General features: G+C 31.2%; 2 protein-coding genes across 2 annotated transcripts; both read left to right on the top strand.

Moving 5' to 3' along the window:
• Positions 1-2,346: 2,346 nt before the first annotated feature.
• Positions 2,347-11,472, top strand: LOC132725012 (uncharacterized). Its single transcript, XM_060710005.1, has 10 exons — positions 2,347-2,556; positions 3,321-3,460; positions 4,191-4,287; positions 6,096-6,190; positions 6,696-6,828; positions 7,246-7,369; positions 8,908-8,998; positions 9,384-9,483; positions 10,693-10,808; positions 11,428-11,472. The coding sequence occupies exons 1-10, from the start codon at positions 2,364-2,366 to the stop codon at positions 11,470-11,472; spliced, it is 1,134 nt and encodes a 377-aa protein (XP_060565988.1). The 5' UTR covers positions 2,347-2,363.
• Positions 11,473-12,890: 1,418 nt separating this feature from the next.
• Positions 12,891-17,970, top strand: LOC132725010 (mucolipin-1-like). Its single transcript, XM_060710003.1, has 5 exons — positions 12,891-13,068; positions 13,876-14,004; positions 14,434-14,556; positions 15,502-15,720; positions 16,080-17,970. Exons 1-5 carry the CDS (start codon positions 12,901-12,903, stop codon positions 16,359-16,361), a joined length of 921 nt encoding a protein of 306 aa, XP_060565986.1. The 5' UTR covers positions 12,891-12,900; the 3' UTR covers positions 16,362-17,970.
• The last annotated feature ends 375 nt before the right edge of the window (positions 17,971-18,345 follow it).

Here is an 18,345-nt window from a genome sequence, read left to right as displayed (position 1 = left end):
ACCTAAAGTAGTTTTGAAGATTGATGTTGCATGCAAAACTTCACCCATTGATTTTCTAAGCTACAAAAGGATCATTACTGTGTCTCAATTCATGCTACAGTTAGTGGGCATTGATAGTGATCCAAAGACATGTAGAAAATTCCAAGTGAATAACTTCATAGCAAAACAGCCAAATCTTCCATAAGCTGGTACAGTAATTTTGGCAATGACAAGTTTTTTTTACTATTTAGTTCAATTTATTAAATGTTTACCCCTGTGGTGTGGGTTTATACATTTGGATGTTTAAAAGAAGCTTGAACCATTGTGTATGGTATTTTGTGTCATAAACTGTATTTGCCCATTTCAGATAACATGGCCAGCAACGACGAATCTCAATCTGTACGTATTGATTTGCATTATAATAACTTTATTTGCATAGCAGTTACCAACGATTGTTTCATGTATTTTATTTCACTTTAATTTGATCCTTGCTAGTGCATATAAAAGAGCTAAAGACAAATCTTTTGACAAATAGTGTTTTCTATCTTAATGACAAATGGCCATAGAAATAAAAAATATTGCTAAGTTGCTTGAATTATGGACTTGAATTAGTCCCGGGTTTACATTTTTCAAGAGAAATGTAAAAATCTTAACATAAGTTTCAATAAAAGATTTATACATGTAGTATAACACTTTTTGAGTAACACTTATATTTCTTTGTTTTAATGTCATAAATTAAAACATGTTCATATTTCCGATGACTGAATAAGAGTTGATTTAAGGACAATCCATGCACAACTGACTGATGTTAAGATACCATTCTCGAACCTTAATCTTCATTCAGAATCAGTATGGGATATCTGAGCTGTACAATTAAATGACTCATATTTGCACTTATACTCTAATTGTATTCAATTAAGTCCATTATGCCAGGTATTGAGTTTTGAAAAAAATTAAAATTTCGATTTTTTTTCAAGTTTCAGTTTCAGAAAACCTCGGTTATGTCGATTTGTCCTTTTTAAAGTAAACAATTGTTTGGAAATTGATAGTTAAGCGTTTGCTTTTCTTAAGCACATAATAACATAACGAAGAGCTACGTTCGTCTTTTTTTAGTGAAATTATGGATCTTAATATGTTCTTTTCTCCAATTCAAATTATACCTTCTACTTCGAAATAACTCGATTACACAAAACAAAGTTCTTCCTTATATTCTATGTTCAAAGTTTAAAAATTACCTGAAAGAGATATTATTCTGTTTAAATTAATATATTTAAAAGTATAGGAAAATATTTATTTAAAAAAAAAACCACGAAGAAGACACGAAAAATGATAGTTTATATTAAACATGTTGGGGAAAATTTGAGGAAAGAGTTTCTTCTATAATCGAAATGTTCAAAACAAATGTGCATTGTGGCGTATATTTTGCGGGTTTTTTGTTTTGTTAAGTGTAGTAGAATGAAATGACTTTGATTTATTTATGATGAAATATACAAATTCAAAATCGTGTAACAGTTTTTATTCTGGCCGTAAGAATTTTTAGGCAAACGCCTTAAATTGGTGGTTAAAGTATGTATAACAGCAGCCATATGGCGCTTGTCTATGTATAGACATAGTGTACGAGTTGACATTATTGGATTCATTGCGTTGTCACATAAAATACTTATAACTAATGAGATCAAATTTTTTAAATGACTGCAAAAAAAATGAATAAAAAAAAAGTTTCAGGTTTTCGTCGATCAAGGAAATATGTGCATCCGTTTACGTGTTAGTGCTTACATTTGGGTTTAATGAGGATATTAACTATAGGAACAATAAGAACACCTAATTTGCACTGATATTATTCATTCCAGTTTCTGTAGCTAATATGGTTGTATGTGGCTAAAATGAAAACGAGATAGCCATAAAAATCGAAACATTTGAATGTCCGCCCATCTGTTCGGTAGCCATATCGAAGTCTGCTCAATGTATTGCTAACCATTAGATTTCCTGTCTTTATACTTAACAGGAAGGTTGATCATGGCCTTTTTTATTTTGAGGTCTTTATGTCAAGATCACATTGATACTTATTTTAAAATTCTAATGCGAATTAAATGCTTCATTTGCATTAATTCCGTTTCGACAACTTTTTATTTACCTTTATAAATGATGGTTAAGATTATAATGATCAGTCATTTTTCTATACTAATTTATGTCTCGTGATCAGCGGCTGATATGTCACCTTCTGCTCTTGTTGCCAATACTGTACAATTTCTTTATTAAGAATGTTTTATCTTTACCAATATTTACAATTATACAGAAGAACAAACAACAGTAAATAATACTTGAAAACAGTTTATAAAGTAAAAATATCAATGAAAATAATGCGTTTATTATATATCTCTTTAATGTTACATTGTTGTGTAGTATATAACATTTATAAAATCTACACTCTCTCACAGTTTATAAACAATGTATTTAAAATTAATTGTGTAGATGAAATTCCAGATCCTGACAACGACAATGAGGAAACTGTTCTTTTAACACAAACAGATGGAGCAAATCTCGTATCAGAACCGTCTAAACCGAAAGATAATAAATGTGAGTTGACGAAAAGAAATGTTTAAAAGAGATTTAATATCGAAAACGAATTATTTAATATCTGATTAAATTCATTTAAGTTCATAATTGATGTTTTTGTTTATTGTTTTAGGCAACATGCTTTCAAGTTGATGCTGATTTTGATAAAAAAAATAATCTTTATACAAGTAAATAATTTTAAGTGAACAAAAAATAATTAACACATGCCAAACGGCCACGTTCATTATCAACAGAAGTCAAAATTATGCAAAAAAAAGCTATAAGTGTGTTAATTACAAAGTAGAAATATGGGACATCAGACATTAACTGCACGTTACATGTAACTGATTTAAGTAAATCATTAATCTATTTACTTATAAATAAATCTACGTACATTTTTCTTATATTTTATTTCCTTGATGAACATTAATGAACATTAATTTAATTCATAGATTAATAATATCCATGCACTGCTTTACGCGATCAGATTCATTAGATTTGGGTGTTTGATTTCCGCAATGTCTATGTAACATACTGATTAATTCAACTACATGTACGTGTTCTCTTCATGTATATGATTTAAAAATGTTATTAACACCATTTGTCCATCCAGCGATTTAAGTTAAAAGAAGTAATTATTGTATGAAGTGTCTTGGACGAAACTTTAATCATATTAAAAAAGAAATGGAAGTTAATAAAATTACTATATTGCCTCCCTTACATTGTTCTTTAATAATGATCGGGGATTCTTTTATATGATATGTTAATGAAATTTAAAAATGCAGGCACTCCCTGGCTAGTGTTCGCCTTGAGATTTTTCTTATTTTCGCCGATAAAATGGAAGAGAAATGGTTGCTGGATCAGTGTCATCCACCTAGTTTGGTTTGCTGTGTTCATCGCAAAGACTTGCTACCTGACAATACTGGTATGTAAAGATTAAAGAACAATTGAGCCGCGTCACGACAAAACCAACATTATGCGTTTGCGACCAGCATGGATCCAGACCAGCCTGCGCATCCGCGCAGTCTGATCAGGATCCATGCTGTTCGCTATCAGTTTCTTACTTGAAATATGGTTTGTAGGTGAACAGCAGACTGCGCGGATACGCAGGCTGGTCTGGATCCATGCTGGTCGCAAACCCATTATGTTGGTTTTGTCGTGACTCGGCTCAAATGTAACATTGTTTGATGGCGGCAAAAATTGCCTACATATCCACCCTGACGGCCGTTGGTGATTAGATATTGTATGAAATACAAACAACAATAGGCGATACGACTGCAACATTTTGTAACGAAGTGCAATTTGTATTAAACCCATAGACGTATCGTGCTTTGATCTAAAATACTCTCATTTACGTTTTGGAATACAGTGAATGTGTAGGTTGTATGTAGAAATATTATACACTTTAAGAGAATCAATCACCCATGTTTAGAACTTTATGTGTGTTCTTAAGGTATTTAGATTGACAATGTTTGATTGCAAAAGCTGAAGCAATGTTATATATTTTAGTATGGTTTAAAGCCCATAACAATCACTTTTTGAAAGACAACTTAAAGGTTTTGTTGAATAATCTGATAAAACATGTTTATTTGTGTCATTGAGAAATCTTTTGAGATAATAAGGAAACATATTTACACAAGCTAATTATTTTACAGACATTTCAAATAGGATATTGTCGTGAAACTGTGTTCAGTAGCATAGAAGATGGATACATAGCGTTACATCACAACTTATTAAAACATTGGGATGCAAGTAAGATTTTTTTTTCTAATATAACTCGTAAAAGATATTTAACGAATACTAGTATATTGATAAATTCGTAACTAAAGTTAAAGGTTTTCTACAAAAGCATTCTGCAAAATACCTCGGAATTTATTCAAATATTAAACCATCACTCAGTGGGTTGGTTCGCGAGTTAAATGTGTTTCTTCAGAAATATACTGAAAGAAATAAGTTTAGCAAGTTCTGTAGGGGTACATATAGATTTAGGGACAATGTATGTATACATGTTTTATGCTGTTATAATGTCTAGCTTGACCTATACCATAGATTCCCTGTACTGTTTTAAGCATCTGTGGTTATGAAACGTCAAAACGTGTAGTAACTGGTAAACCACGGAGAGCACGTGCAGCACGAAATCTGGCATGTATAAAATCCAAACGTAATATAGCCTTGTCAATCTTATACCATAAACAAATTAACCACATTTAATTTTGAAAATTATTCAATGGGACGTGCTCCAGGAATGACGTTACCTCGACGTCATATGGCTATTGGCTATGCTAAATGCTGGTATGACCGCGTGGGAAGTTGCACGACAATTTCACGTAAGCGAATCGACTATTAGTCGTCTAAAAACTAGATATCAGCTAACAGGGGATGTAAAAGATATGCCACGTTCGGGTAGACCACGAAAAACAACGTTTGCAGAAGACCGTTATATTGTTGTGACGTCACGGCGAAATCGATTTATGTCTAGTCGCAGGTTGGCTTATCACCTCAGAAATTCTACCGGTACTAGAATTTGTGACAGGACAGTGCGCAATAGACTTCACGCTGCCAGACTCCATGGACGTCGACCTCACGTGGGGATACCGTTAACACGACGTCATCGACAGGATCGCGTCGCTTGGGCTAGAATTCACCAAAGATGGAACCGTGCACAGTGGAATGATGTTCTTTTTACCGACGAGTCAAGATTTAATCTTTCCTTTGCTGACGGAAGGTTACGTGTATGGAGGCGAAAGGGCGAGCGATTTGATCCGGAAAACGTTATTGAACGCGATCGTTACGGTGGAGGCAGTGTGATGATATGGGCGGGAATTTGTCATCGTGGTAAAACTGAATTGATTACAGTAGTCGGAAACCTTACTGCAGTGCGGTATTGTGACGAGATAGTGGAGCCAGTTATTGTCCCGTTTCTGTTACAACATGCATGAATTTTGCAACAGGATAACGCCCGGCCACACACTGCAAGGCACACACAGAATGTTATCAGGCGTAACAACATTGCTGTTCTTCCATGACCATCCAGATCGCCAGATCTTTCGCCAATTGAACACATGTGGGACCATCTTGGGCGTAAGCTTTGAGAACGTAATGACGTCATCAACGTTCGTGATCTTGAGCGGGCTTTGCACGAGGAATGGCGCAGAATTCCTCTACATGTTGTTCGAAAACTTATCAACAGCATGAGACGAAGATGTACTGCTGTACTTGCTGTTAACGGAGGACATACTCGATATTGACATTTTTGTGAGTTTTCCCTTACATCCCTACCATTTTCGGTTAACAGAATCCAGAGAATTCAATATCTGTTTTCGATTTACTTGTTGATTTACAAATGGAATTAAAAGCTTGAAGATGTATGTCATTGAGTTTTTGTTGAATGAAATATAAACATATCAAAAAATTATATTTTATACGAACTTGCTCAACTTCCTTCTTTCAGTATATATAAATAAAAAGGATGCATTAACCCTGTAGCGTCAAACATGCTTGACACCATATTTTATATACATGATTCAGAAGCTTAACTTAAAATACATTACACGTTTCAGGCTTTGAGACGTTGCCATATCCTCCATCTAGTGGAAAGTTCGCTGTTTATAATCAGGAAGATCTACGAAAAAGGATCAATTATGCCGTCGAAAATGTGTGTAATCCAGTCATCAATACTGTATCAGAAGATAATATATTCACATTCATTTAGCCATTTCAGTCTATGCAAAGCTTTATAACTTCGTTTATAGATTGAACAAAATAGACATAACTTCACTTCTTCAAATTATTTGTGTACTTTTAACACTCATAAGGCAAGTTTATGCCTAACTAGTTATCACGACATCAGATCAACTATTTGAAATTGGACTATGGATGAAAGCGTTTTATGGCAGTACCAGACAAATACAAATATTTTACTGCAAGATCTTACTGTACACGTCCCGTACTTTCGTAATTTCTATTGATAATTTACATTTAGAATAAAACTAGTATTTGAATAAAAAATAAATATTCGACGAGATATAAGAAGCTGTTTCTCTTGGATGTCCTGCTGATTTGGCTTGGTTGTGTCGGGGGTTGCGTTCTATGACCGTCGCCTTGCCTTGTTGATCTTTGTTCCCATTTGTTAAGGTAAAGTTTGTATATGTGTTTTGCAGGTCTTTAATCTTGAAGTAACAGCAACTGGATATTTCAAGAAACTTGAGAGTGATTTTGTAAAGATACATCTCGTTTACTTTGATATAGAACACAATCATGCATTCCATCCTTCTAGAAGAATTGTCACAAACGGTAAGTGGGTTGTTTGATAATAATCTTAAATAATCTTATTATAAACGAGAGGAGGATTGTTGACTTTTTAATACCATTTTGCTTTACTTTTGTATAAAGGTCTGTTTCTGTTTTTTTTACATTGATGATCTGTTATTGTACTAATAAAGACTTTCAATAAGAAAGGTAACTTTACTTTTTTAATAAAACGGAAGGACTTGGGTGTGGACATGAACAGTAAAAAGATTCTCTCTGAAGTAGGAATAAAAAAGACTCAATTTTGATACGCCATATCGCATGATACCTAGTATTTACCTACTATGTAATGCAAAAATAAAACAAAAATGTTTAACGTAAGAGTTTGTTAGTTTTTACACAGTGCCTTTACTCTTTATACCCTTTGTACATAATAATAACTTCGGATTTGCTTTTATTTAGTCCAGAAAAGCTTTGAGCCACACTATGGATTGTCAAAATACGTGGATATCTATGGCAACACATTATATAGCTACAATATAACAGAGGAGCTAGACATGCTCAATATTTCATCTTCTCTTGACAGGTAAACATGTATATTTTTGTTAAATAATGTTCCATCAACACCTTTTAGATCAAACAGGAAATCAAAGCTTAAGCACATATATTAAAGAATATCACTCGTTACAACTTGCTACAATATACGCATGGCAAAATAATTGAGTAGGCATCGCAATTTTGGAAACTTATTGGAAAACCTTTTTAGCGTCCCCATAGAATTCTATGGTCACACTGTACGTATGTCTATACTTACCTGTCTCTAAACTGGCGGCAAAGGTATTGAATCTGGTCACACTGTACGGAAGTCCAGACTAACCTGTTTCTAAACTGGTGGGAAAGGTATTGAATCTGGTCTCACTGTACGGATGTCCAGACATATCTGTTTCTAAACTGGTGGCAAAGGTATTGAATCTGGTTTCACTGTACGGATGTCCATACTCACCAGTAATTTTACTGATGGCAAAAGTATTGAATCTGATCACACTGTACGGATGTCCATACTCACCTGTAATGATACTAGTGGCAAAGTTATTGAATCTGGTCACACTGTACAGATTCCAGACTCACAGGGCACCGTGTTCACAAATATTTAAGAATCAAGATCAAGATCAGGATCAAATAAATTTACACACTTTAATATTCTTCTTTGTTTATCCTCATAGATTTATATCTAATATTAATTTGATAAACTTGGACTTGCAATAACAAGTTATAGAAGTTGTAGAATCAATTCATTGTTACTTTTGCAAGATACGGGCATTTTACAGTTGATTCAAATATTGATCATGATCCTAAAATTGATCCTTATTTTGATCCGAATAGTTTTGTATTTGTTTTGTTAAATGTTGGTTTTATCCAAAAAAAGTTTGGTTTCTAAGCAAGTCAGCATTTTTTTACATCTTGAATATTTACAATTTAATTCTAGGAAAACACAATTAATTTTAGTAACATAAAACAATGAAAATAAAATCAGGATCACTTGAACCTGATCCTGATCTTTTCTTAGTGAACACAGGGTTCTAAACTGATAGCTAACATTATTCGGTTTTGATTCTAGCAGGTTAAGACAACTATATTTTTGGCAGTGCATGATACAGTGAAGGAACTATTTTAAATGATGCAATGTCATTTATTGCATTGGAATTTATTTTGCAACTGCTAAGATCCTTTGACGTGCTCAGCTTTTATATGTTAATACGTAACCTGATTGTTTGCAGCAAAATGATTCTTGGAAGTCCTTATAGCAAAGTTTTATTCCCTTGACAACCGAACGTTGCTTTAACAGTGCTAGTTTTTTGTGTGTGGTTTTTTTCTAAATAAATTGATAAGCAAAGTACCGGATTTCACTGAAAAACTTTGATAACATTTTTTTTCTTTATGTTCATGTTTATAGGTCAAGGCATATACGTCTATTGCAATAATCATTATAATAACGATGATAATAAAACAAACCATATAACATTATTTTGATAAATAGTATGTTGCTATTTTTGTTGCATTAAAACTTGAATTTATAAACTACACTGAGGATTTCGTCATATTTCCATGTTTCTATCTCGGCAGAATGTTGTGTTTGAACATAATGTTTTCATTGCACACGCTAAGAGTAAGCAAGTCGTACAACGATTCCAGATGTCAGCATATATACGGAAATGTAAGTACCGTTAGATGATTGCATGTTTTTGCAGAAAACATAGAAGACAATGAACAATGGAACATAAAAACTTCAGAAAGTTCCATCGCATCGTTTTGCATACGATATGTGCTCTCTTTTCATTGAAAGTTTTGATTTTAATTCATGTGAAGCATAGATTTCTTAGTGCAATTGTTATTTGAGCGAATTTATGTTATAAGGATTATATGTACTAATACTTTTTTGTTACAGGCCAATTGACAGGGTTCGATTAAATTACATATTTATACCCTTAATTTACTTTATTCCAAACATTTACTGACAAATATAGCTAATTAAATAAACCATTCTTTTTTTCTAATAATTATTTCTGAAACTGTTAGGAAGCACTATGTTTTGTCTACAGGTAACATTTGATGACGATGACCACAATGGGCAGGTCACCGTTGATCTCAGCACTTATACTTTGCCGATATCATGTTCTAAAATGAATTTTTCGCTAAAAGGTTAGAAACGTTTTTCCAATTTTATTTCTATGAGATATAAATCAACTGGGAGGGATGAAGTTTTTGTCATGTGTTTGTAGTCAATGAATGCAGCTGTATATTGTGAACACTTATGACTAGCTGTATTTCAAATAGGAATTGTGACTATGTAGAAATGCATCTACTTTCTGTGATTGCAAAAGATGATGCAATTTGAATTGTGACATCTTGCAATAAATAATATATTGATCTGCTTGAACCACAAGGAGCTTGTTACAACAATATTTCATACACACTTGCTGTAAATCATACAGTGATTTTGATAAATGCATCCCAAAAATGTTTGATGAACTATATAATCTCATGTACGCAATGATCCTTTTTAAACAGCTAAAAGTAAGTCAAAATCCCTTATTTATCCCTTATTTATCCATTTCATAAAAAAGAGTGGTCATTATTCTGGAACTGTGATATTTTCAAAACAATTTACTGCATTTGTTTGATTGGGTTTTACGTCATACCGACACAGTTTATGTCATATGGCGACGTTCAAGCGTTTCCGGTGGAGGAAGACCTCAGGTGCCCTTCCGTGCATTATTTCAGGCACAAATGGTCACCGGAGTAGAACCACCGACGTTACGTAAGCTAGCGGGATAGCTTCCTCATTTACTGCATAGAGAAAACCGTAACGTCGTAGCATGCCGAAGTTTGCTTGTATCAAAATAGGTTACAGAGTAACATCAATTTGTATTTATGTATGTTGTTGACCTAATTATCAAAATCTGAAATTTATCAGTTAAAAACACAAAGTTTTATTTGCAGGATTATATTGTATCACACCATATATTTATAATCTGGTCACACATTTGGTATATAACAAGTAATCTTGCTCTGAAATTTATCATTGTTCAGATACTATTACATCATCTCAATGATAGTCGGTATAAGATCTAAACCATTTTAACAGTTAATAATTCGTATGACAAACTCATTTATTTATTTTAGTTCGATTGTGTTGGAAGCTATAAGCTTATTAAATCACTTTCGAATCCGTTTGTGTACCTAACCAGTACTTAGCAATGAGTGTAAAGTGCCTTGCTCAAGGAAACAACGGATTGCCCATGATAATAACGCTTGTTCATGTATATGCTTTGTATCAAAATAAAACGTTTTATCATAAGTTCAACTACATAATAAACATGAGTGTCCGGTAACATATTTATATTATAGATTCTCCACAATGTAGAGGATACACTGGGCATATGACCAGGCGTGTGAAATTCTTGTCATGGACCACTTCGATTGGCGATGGTGTAATATATATTGGTGGAATCATAACATTGATTGTAAGTTAACTGTCACATGAAATATTTTGTTACGTATGAAAATTAAATTGCTAGTAGGGTCCATGTTATTTGATTCATATATAAATACTCTAATAATATGTCTCTCAAGTTTAAGGCATGAAACATCATATTTAATATCTTAATTTTTGCATTGTACTACACTCTTTGACGAGGGAGTAGGATCCTATATAACAATCTGTCAATTGACATTTCTTTCATCTTACAGATAAGCCAATCGACGACCGTTATCAGTTTCACGCTAAGATGTCTGGGAAATCCGCCATTTTCCTTAGACAAGCTATTTGTATAAGACAATGGTGCAGCAGTATTTATATTGAAATAATTATGACTTTTTGTCAATTTAAAGCTATTATACTGGTATATCTAAGTTACAAAATATCCTGACATATTGACAGATGGAGTCAGTTAGTTCATTTTACAAAAACAAAAATATCAGTAACTTTCTATATATGAAGATAATAAGTAAATTAATTTAACAGGTACGAAAGATAAAACTGGCTATACCACATTGCATTAATCAAGGAAAAAGTTTAAACTATACTCTATTCCTTCCTACATTACAATCATGTCAATTCATAATCACATAATATATTATTAGGTCTCAGAATATCCAGATGATATGACATTTTTGTTTGTTCAATAAAATGCTGCAGAAGATAGAAGTACTTGCAAATAAAATGAGAATATATGCAATAAATATTTTAGGTGAAATTATTCGTTCTTAATATTTCTATTAAAGCTCAATGAATTAATATTAAATATTAAGATATATTAATATTAAGATACATCTGCTTCAATAACATCATATCTGATCACGGTTTTAATTTAAAGCCAAGGTTTGGTATATGCGAAACTTATTTTGAAGTTTATGATATTGCGTTTTATAACGAAAATATCTAATGTATAAATATACATATAATCATATATCATACAACAAAGTTACGCAAGGGCAATTTTCTCATTTAATTGTGACAATTCATGCACAAATGCATTATATATAAGTGATTTCGCACATAAAACCCCAAAAACATTTGTAAATGTTATTGTTTCATTGATATAATTTTATTATTATATGTTCCACTACATCAATTTTAACTATCTTTGAATTTGTAAATCTAAAATGATATTTTGTCAGTAACATCTTCCTTGAAATCAGCGAGAAATATAACAAGATATTTGCCAAACATTTTATTCATCATTAATGCGTGAATGCAGTTATTTGTTACTTTTTTGAATACCATAATACATTGAACTATTCAATAAAAGCATAACAATTTTTATAGACCAAATTATATAAGGTAAATATATTAGTCACTTAAGGAAATAAATAAATTTGGTTGTAGTTTGATTTATTTTGAATACGATAACATATTTCTAAATAAGAGAATATTAAGAGGATATGATCGTTTGAGTGAAATATGGAATATATTTCACGGAACATAATAATATTCTATAAATTTTCACGAGCCGGAACGGCGAGTGAAATTTATAGAATTTTATTATGTTAAGTGCAAAAATATTCCATAGTTCATGAGAAACGAAAATAAACAACAGCATTTTTTTCATATTATTTTACCTTCAAGAAAAAAGTTGTTTACGAATGCATGTATTTGCTACGCAGTTGCAATTATACAGCGCTCAGAAATACATTAATTATCTTAAAGTGCGCGACGCGATTTGAATATAATACATAATTTATCACAGTCATAACTGTCTTGAAAAAAGAACATTAAAAGGCAGTTTCCGATGATAAAATGAGTTTTGGCTCCGCATAATGTCAAATTTATTTTTCATATGTTTTCTTCACAAATATGATAAATATTTGGCTGATATACCACCATATCTTATGGGTATAATTAAATAATATGACAAATTGCCATTGTCAACAATTTTTCGAACAAACGCAATACAATTCCTTCAAGTGAGTAATTCTCTAATGGAAAGCGGTGGTATGCTGCTTCAATGAAATACACAGTCGCCTGTGTAACAAACCTTCCAACAAGTTTGATCCTATGCAAGGAATTTTTATTTTATTTTCAGCTTTAAAGTTGTTGTCTTTTCTTTTTACCAGATGACATATTTCTACATGAAAGGTAATTATCATGATATATACGGTGAGTCGTGTCAAGAAGATAACCTTCCATGGATGGAGTATTTTTGTAATGTAAAATGGTGGTTTATTATGTCTTTAACTGGTGATGTGTTCACATTGATGGGTGTTTTATGGATAGTGACAACGGTAAGATAAATTTATTTTTAAACAAATATTCACATATTGTTAGGCGAAGAAATTTTGATCATAAGCTCAAACGACGATGGTTCGTTTGGTTCCATATTTAAACGTCACAATATGTAAAATTATCTTCAAAACAAAAACAATATTAGAAGAATTACAATTTTTGTCTAATCATGATTACCTGATGAAAAAAAAATATAGTAATTTTAAGTTAGTTATAATGAAAGATATCGTTACCCTTATCATTGAAATTTCCCATTTTTGGTATTGACATGTTAACAAGCTACCATATTTTATTGAAAATCATTATCTCCATAAACTAATTAAATTATTTCTAAAGCAGTAGTAAATTTGTAACCGAAAAGAAAGTAAACAATTTAATACTTTTCAAAGTCCATTATGTCTCAGAAACAAATAAAAATGTTCTCCTTTAATTTTAAAAGGGTGAATATGAAATTTAAAATGTTTAAATAATTATTTTAGGATATTTTAGATGCGCATATTTGAAGCTGATAATTAATTTGTCATAAAGAAGTAAAATGTAAACAAATAAGTACTTTGACTTCCGTACACAATACTTAATCAATTACCAAAATGTAACAGTAGCAAAAGATGGTTCCGGTAACAGATCAAAGAGTGCTTCCATGGAAACTATAACAGGACATCAAAAAAAGTTTTTTTTAGAAATAACAATACAGACATTGCTTGGACACATTGGGCCTTAAAATAAAAAAAAAATACCGGGTCTTATATCTACTCGTATAATTAGAATTACTTAACTACTTCTAAACATTTCGTTATTTCCTAAAGCTCGGTGAGGACAGTGATTTCAAACAGCCTTTGAAAGAATGGGACAAGAATGTTGTGTATATTGGCTCAGGATGTTTATTGACATGGTTTTCTATGTTACGATTTATAAAAATTAATCACAAGTTCACGGTAAGTAGATGTAAATAGTCCTCAATTTGAACATTTTTTCCTTATAAAATAGAACAAGTATAAAGGAACTTTTCATTTCAACATAGAATTGTCATTAAAAGATGACCGGAAAATTTTAATTCAACATGCACTTTACTCTAACTTAATGTTTTATCTTTTCAAAAGCGACAGTGATAACATTGCAAACAAATAATAATAACTACATGTATTTTTGTTTAGTAGAAAATTGGAATTAAGTACAGAATACAAGATACAAATACATTCATCCTGTGTATATTCATATATGAAACCTTTTGTTATTTATATTTACTTAGCAATAGATCCAGTTTAAATTAAACTAATCTAAATCAAATTAACTGTGTTAAACATGTATAACCAGTGTATGAAGAACATACTCTTTATAGCGTATCATTTTTATATTTGTTTCAGTTGTTGTTCAAAACACTCAAAAGATCAGCTGTAGACGTCATCTTTTTCATGACATGTGTAACCATCATCTTTGTGGGTTTTCTGTTTTGTATTTATATTGTACTTGGACCATACAATGTTCAGGTATTTCATTTATGTATAAATCTAGACTTTTATATACAACTGTTTTTACGTCCCGGTCGTATGGCCACTTTTTCCTTTCATGTTGAGAGAGACAACAATCTTCCTTTATTGTGCTTTTTCAGGCACGACTGGGCAGATGCGTATAACCATCGACATTACAAAATGTTAAGATAATAAATACAGACCGCTTGAAATTAAAATAAAAAAATTACTATGGTAAATTATGTGGCACAGAGTAAATTGTAGGAATTTCGATAGAAAATATAGTAATTTGTACTTATCATCATGTAATTTATTATACAGCAAAAGTTCAAACCATTTATATCCCGTATAAATTCCCTTTATTTTAAACGGCAATACAAAGAAAAACAAACACAAAGAAACAAAATAAAAGGCATTTAAGCATGTTCTTGAAATATTTAAAAAAGTTTCAGCAAAGGAATATATGAATTGCATAATACTTGTTGTAACGCAGCCGGTATTTGCAATATTTTACTTTATTTACATGTAATTTCAAAGCATTGATTAATGTAACCAATACACGAAACAATATGACTATTTATCCAAAACTGCCACGGATTTTAAATGGCCAATAAAACGCTACCATCTTTATTCCTCAAAATCATGTTATTTTTGGTCTTGTTACAGTTGTCCAAAGAATTACTTATTTGCCATAAATACTAACTATCATTCTTCATTTGCCCTGTTGGTAATTGTCATCATAAAGGTGAATTAGTATTTTGTATGAAAGTCAAAATACTATTTTGTTAAAATTTTCCAACTTCATAACACATTACTACAATTTTAGTGCTATTTCTTACAGTTGTTTAACATTTACAATGCAAATAATGTTTGACATTTGTAAATAATTGAAAAATATATGGATTTCTAAGACATAATGTCCTTTTTCAATTAATTCAATTAATAAAACTGCTAAATTTTCAGTTTGACAAACTTTCTACAACTGCGGAAACATTATTTTCGTTGATAAATGGTGACGAAATTTTTGTTTCGTTTGAATATCTAAAAAGGGAAGAGGCTGGAGACCAAAAAAGAATATATTTATTTTCAAGAGTTATCATTTTTGTCTTTGTTATCATCTTCACTGTGTTTGTATTAAACCTCTTGATAGCTTTGTTCAACAGCGCTTATGAAGTCGTTAAGGTAAAGTTAATAATTTATATTTGTATTTGAGTTCAATGCGTCATTCTTACGATGTTATACCTTTTACCTAATCCAAATAATGTGTTTCTGATTCAGTACCTGTGACAATATCACTAGCTATTAATAAGTTGTTATACTTTTTTTTCTAAATATTATGTTTCTGATACAATACCTTTGACAATATCACTAACATATGATTTGGATTATTTCTCTTTCATGCATTGTAACACGTATTTATTTTACTGAAATTAATACATTTTTTCCTTTCTTTATCTTAATTTTCTCTTAAAAATTAAAACCGTTTTTGAGTGTTTGAATTTCTGAGCTATAATATAAAGTATATATCTGTTCTTGTATAGAATTCATATGATCAAGAAAAAGAAACGGAACAAACAAGAAGGGAGACCGTACCAAAGACGCTGACGTATTTCATGTGTAAAGATTTCGAAGAAAGTGCAAAATTTGACAGGTGTTGCGGTGCCTCGCTTGATGGAAAAAAGTTATTTAGCCACAGATGTTTCACGAAAAATGATGATGGGTGTAATGGTTGTACATGTGGAGTTTTCAACACACTGGTTCATTTCTTATGCTGCAATATTTTTACAATTTGTTGTTGCCATTGTAAGGCAACAACAAAGTAAAGAGAACAAACTACGTTATTTCCTCAAGCAGAAAGTATGATGCTGTTCGCAATATAAGACTTCAGTGTCGCATCATTGGTATAAAGTGTTTTTTACATTCAGCAGTTTTCTGAACATACGTCTAGACATTTTTGTACAATGTAAGTTATCTCTTTATATTTCACTTTCTAAACGACGAAAGGAAAAACAAATCTGGATGAATTTGATCCCTCGGTAGCATAAATCACAACAAAATTACATGAAAATTGCAGATTTGCTTAGATTGAGGATGTATATGAGGGATTTATAAAACAGTGCAACATCTCTCACGTCCTTCCCCACAGGATTAAGCGGTACACTTAAAATTTTAGAATTATTGATCCCGAACTACTCCATTTAAGGGTGATATGCTTTTTTAACTTGTCTCAAATTGCAATGACGAGATATTAACACGATTTTATATGTTTATGATAAAAAAGGACACTCGATTATCTGTGAGCACGATAAATTGGTGGTTTCGAGTCCTATGAAGGACTTTGGATTTTTTTCATGTAAATACCGGAGCATTGGTGGTTCTACTCTGGTGATCGATTTGGCATGAAATAATGCACAAAAGGGCAACTGAGGTAATCCTCAACAAATTAACTTATAATGTCGCTATATGACCTCTACTTCGTTAGTGCAATGTAAACCTCGAAAAAATAAGATGAGTGTATATTTGCTTATATATATTCTTAAATGAACGTTATTGTTATTTTATTATTTATATAAGTTAAAGTTCGATTGTAGAGAAAGCTACTTGTTTATATGAACCATATCATAGTGCGCTTCCTGAAATGAACCTGTACTTGAGATACCTGGTTCTAAATTTAACAAAGATCCAAAAATAATATTTTTCATTTTAGAATTAGCCATAGAATTGTAGAAACAAATCACACGCTGAAAACAAATGAAGCTTAGTTATGAAGATGCTTGCCAATTTGCCAAAGACATTAAGAAACTTTGATTCATTTGTTCAATGACTGTGAAGTGATGAAACAATTTTGGCTGCAACTTCAATCTTAATAACAAATAAATGTAGTATTAATTTTGATAGCTGGACTGCTTAAGATATATTATTTGGTAATACAAAGTTGGATTTTATCTTAAATAAGATAATATTTCTTATAAATTATAGTAAAATAAAACAAATAAGGCCTCGATAAGAAACTTTAACGGCACAAATTGTTGCCAATTATAACATTGAAAAAATTGTTGCCAAACAAACTGTCAAGTATAAAAAGTTTGACAAGTCATGGGAAAAGTTAAATGCCTAGTTCCTCCAGCTCCAACTCAATGGAGAATATTATATACATGTACATATAATTCATAGGTTTTATGTAATTTCTATTTACTTTTTCCACAATACAGTACATGATTACAGGTTTAAAAATCAGGACAAAATATAGAAATAAAAAAGAGTTTTTTAAATCCTACTCACTAGCATTATAAAATGTGAACATTTGCCGCCTTATTCGCATCCTTTCTGATTCTCTTGTTAAATCGTTTTTGCATGTATTTATATTTTATTCCTTTACTTGTCAGTAAGAAGGAAACCCTTGTGCACCAGAGACCTTTGATATGTCATTTTTTTTAACAAAAAACATAAAAGGTTTACTGTCTTCGTAATTTTACATTTGTATTTATATTCGGATAAAGTTTGTATATTACATATGTATATAAACTTTATTATTTAATATATATTTTCATATATATATATTCTATATATACTTGTAAGAAGTGTTGAAGTTTAAACTTTAACTATGAAAAGTTATTATACACCTGTTTCGACCTGAAATATTGAAAGTAATGAAAAATAAAAGACCTTTAGAAGTCACAGTGTAAAAGAAATTGTTCACATCAACTTATTATTTCAAATAATTATGCATGAAATAGTGTTGCTAATCACTATACTGAATGAATGAAGACATTTTATACATGTATGGCTAATTTACATTATAAATGG

The sequence above is a fragment of the Ruditapes philippinarum genome, unplaced genomic scaffold (assembly GCF_026571515.1).
Source record: "Ruditapes philippinarum isolate M1 unplaced genomic scaffold, ASM2657151v2 ctg20993_1_1_1_1, whole genome shotgun sequence".
NCBI classification, from domain to species: domain Eukaryota; kingdom Metazoa; phylum Mollusca; class Bivalvia; order Venerida; family Veneridae; genus Ruditapes; species Ruditapes philippinarum.
This window is presented reverse-complemented; position numbering and strand designations above follow the sequence as displayed.

Excerpts from the sequence above, each read along its gene's own strand:
- LOC132725012 (XM_060710005.1), top strand. The coding sequence starts at position 2,364 with ATGTTACATTGTTGTGTAGTATATAACATTTATAAAATCTACACTCTC. Across the intron at positions 7,370-8,907 it reads ATTTCATCTTCTCTTGACAG|AATGTTGTGTTTGAACATAA; the intron begins GTAAACATGTAT and ends CTATCTCGGCAG. Across the intron at positions 9,484-10,692 it reads AATGAATTTTTCGCTAAAAG|ATTCTCCACAATGTAGAGGA; the intron begins GTTAGAAACGTT and ends TTTATATTATAG.
- LOC132725010 (XM_060710003.1), top strand. The coding sequence starts at position 12,901 with ATGACATATTTCTACATGAAAGGTAATTATCATGATATATACGGTGAG. Across the intron at positions 14,005-14,433 it reads AAATTAATCACAAGTTCACG|TTGTTGTTCAAAACACTCAA; the intron begins GTAAGTAGATGT and ends TATTTGTTTCAG. Across the intron at positions 15,721-16,079 it reads GCGCTTATGAAGTCGTTAAG|AATTCATATGATCAAGAAAA; the intron begins GTAAAGTTAATA and ends GTTCTTGTATAG.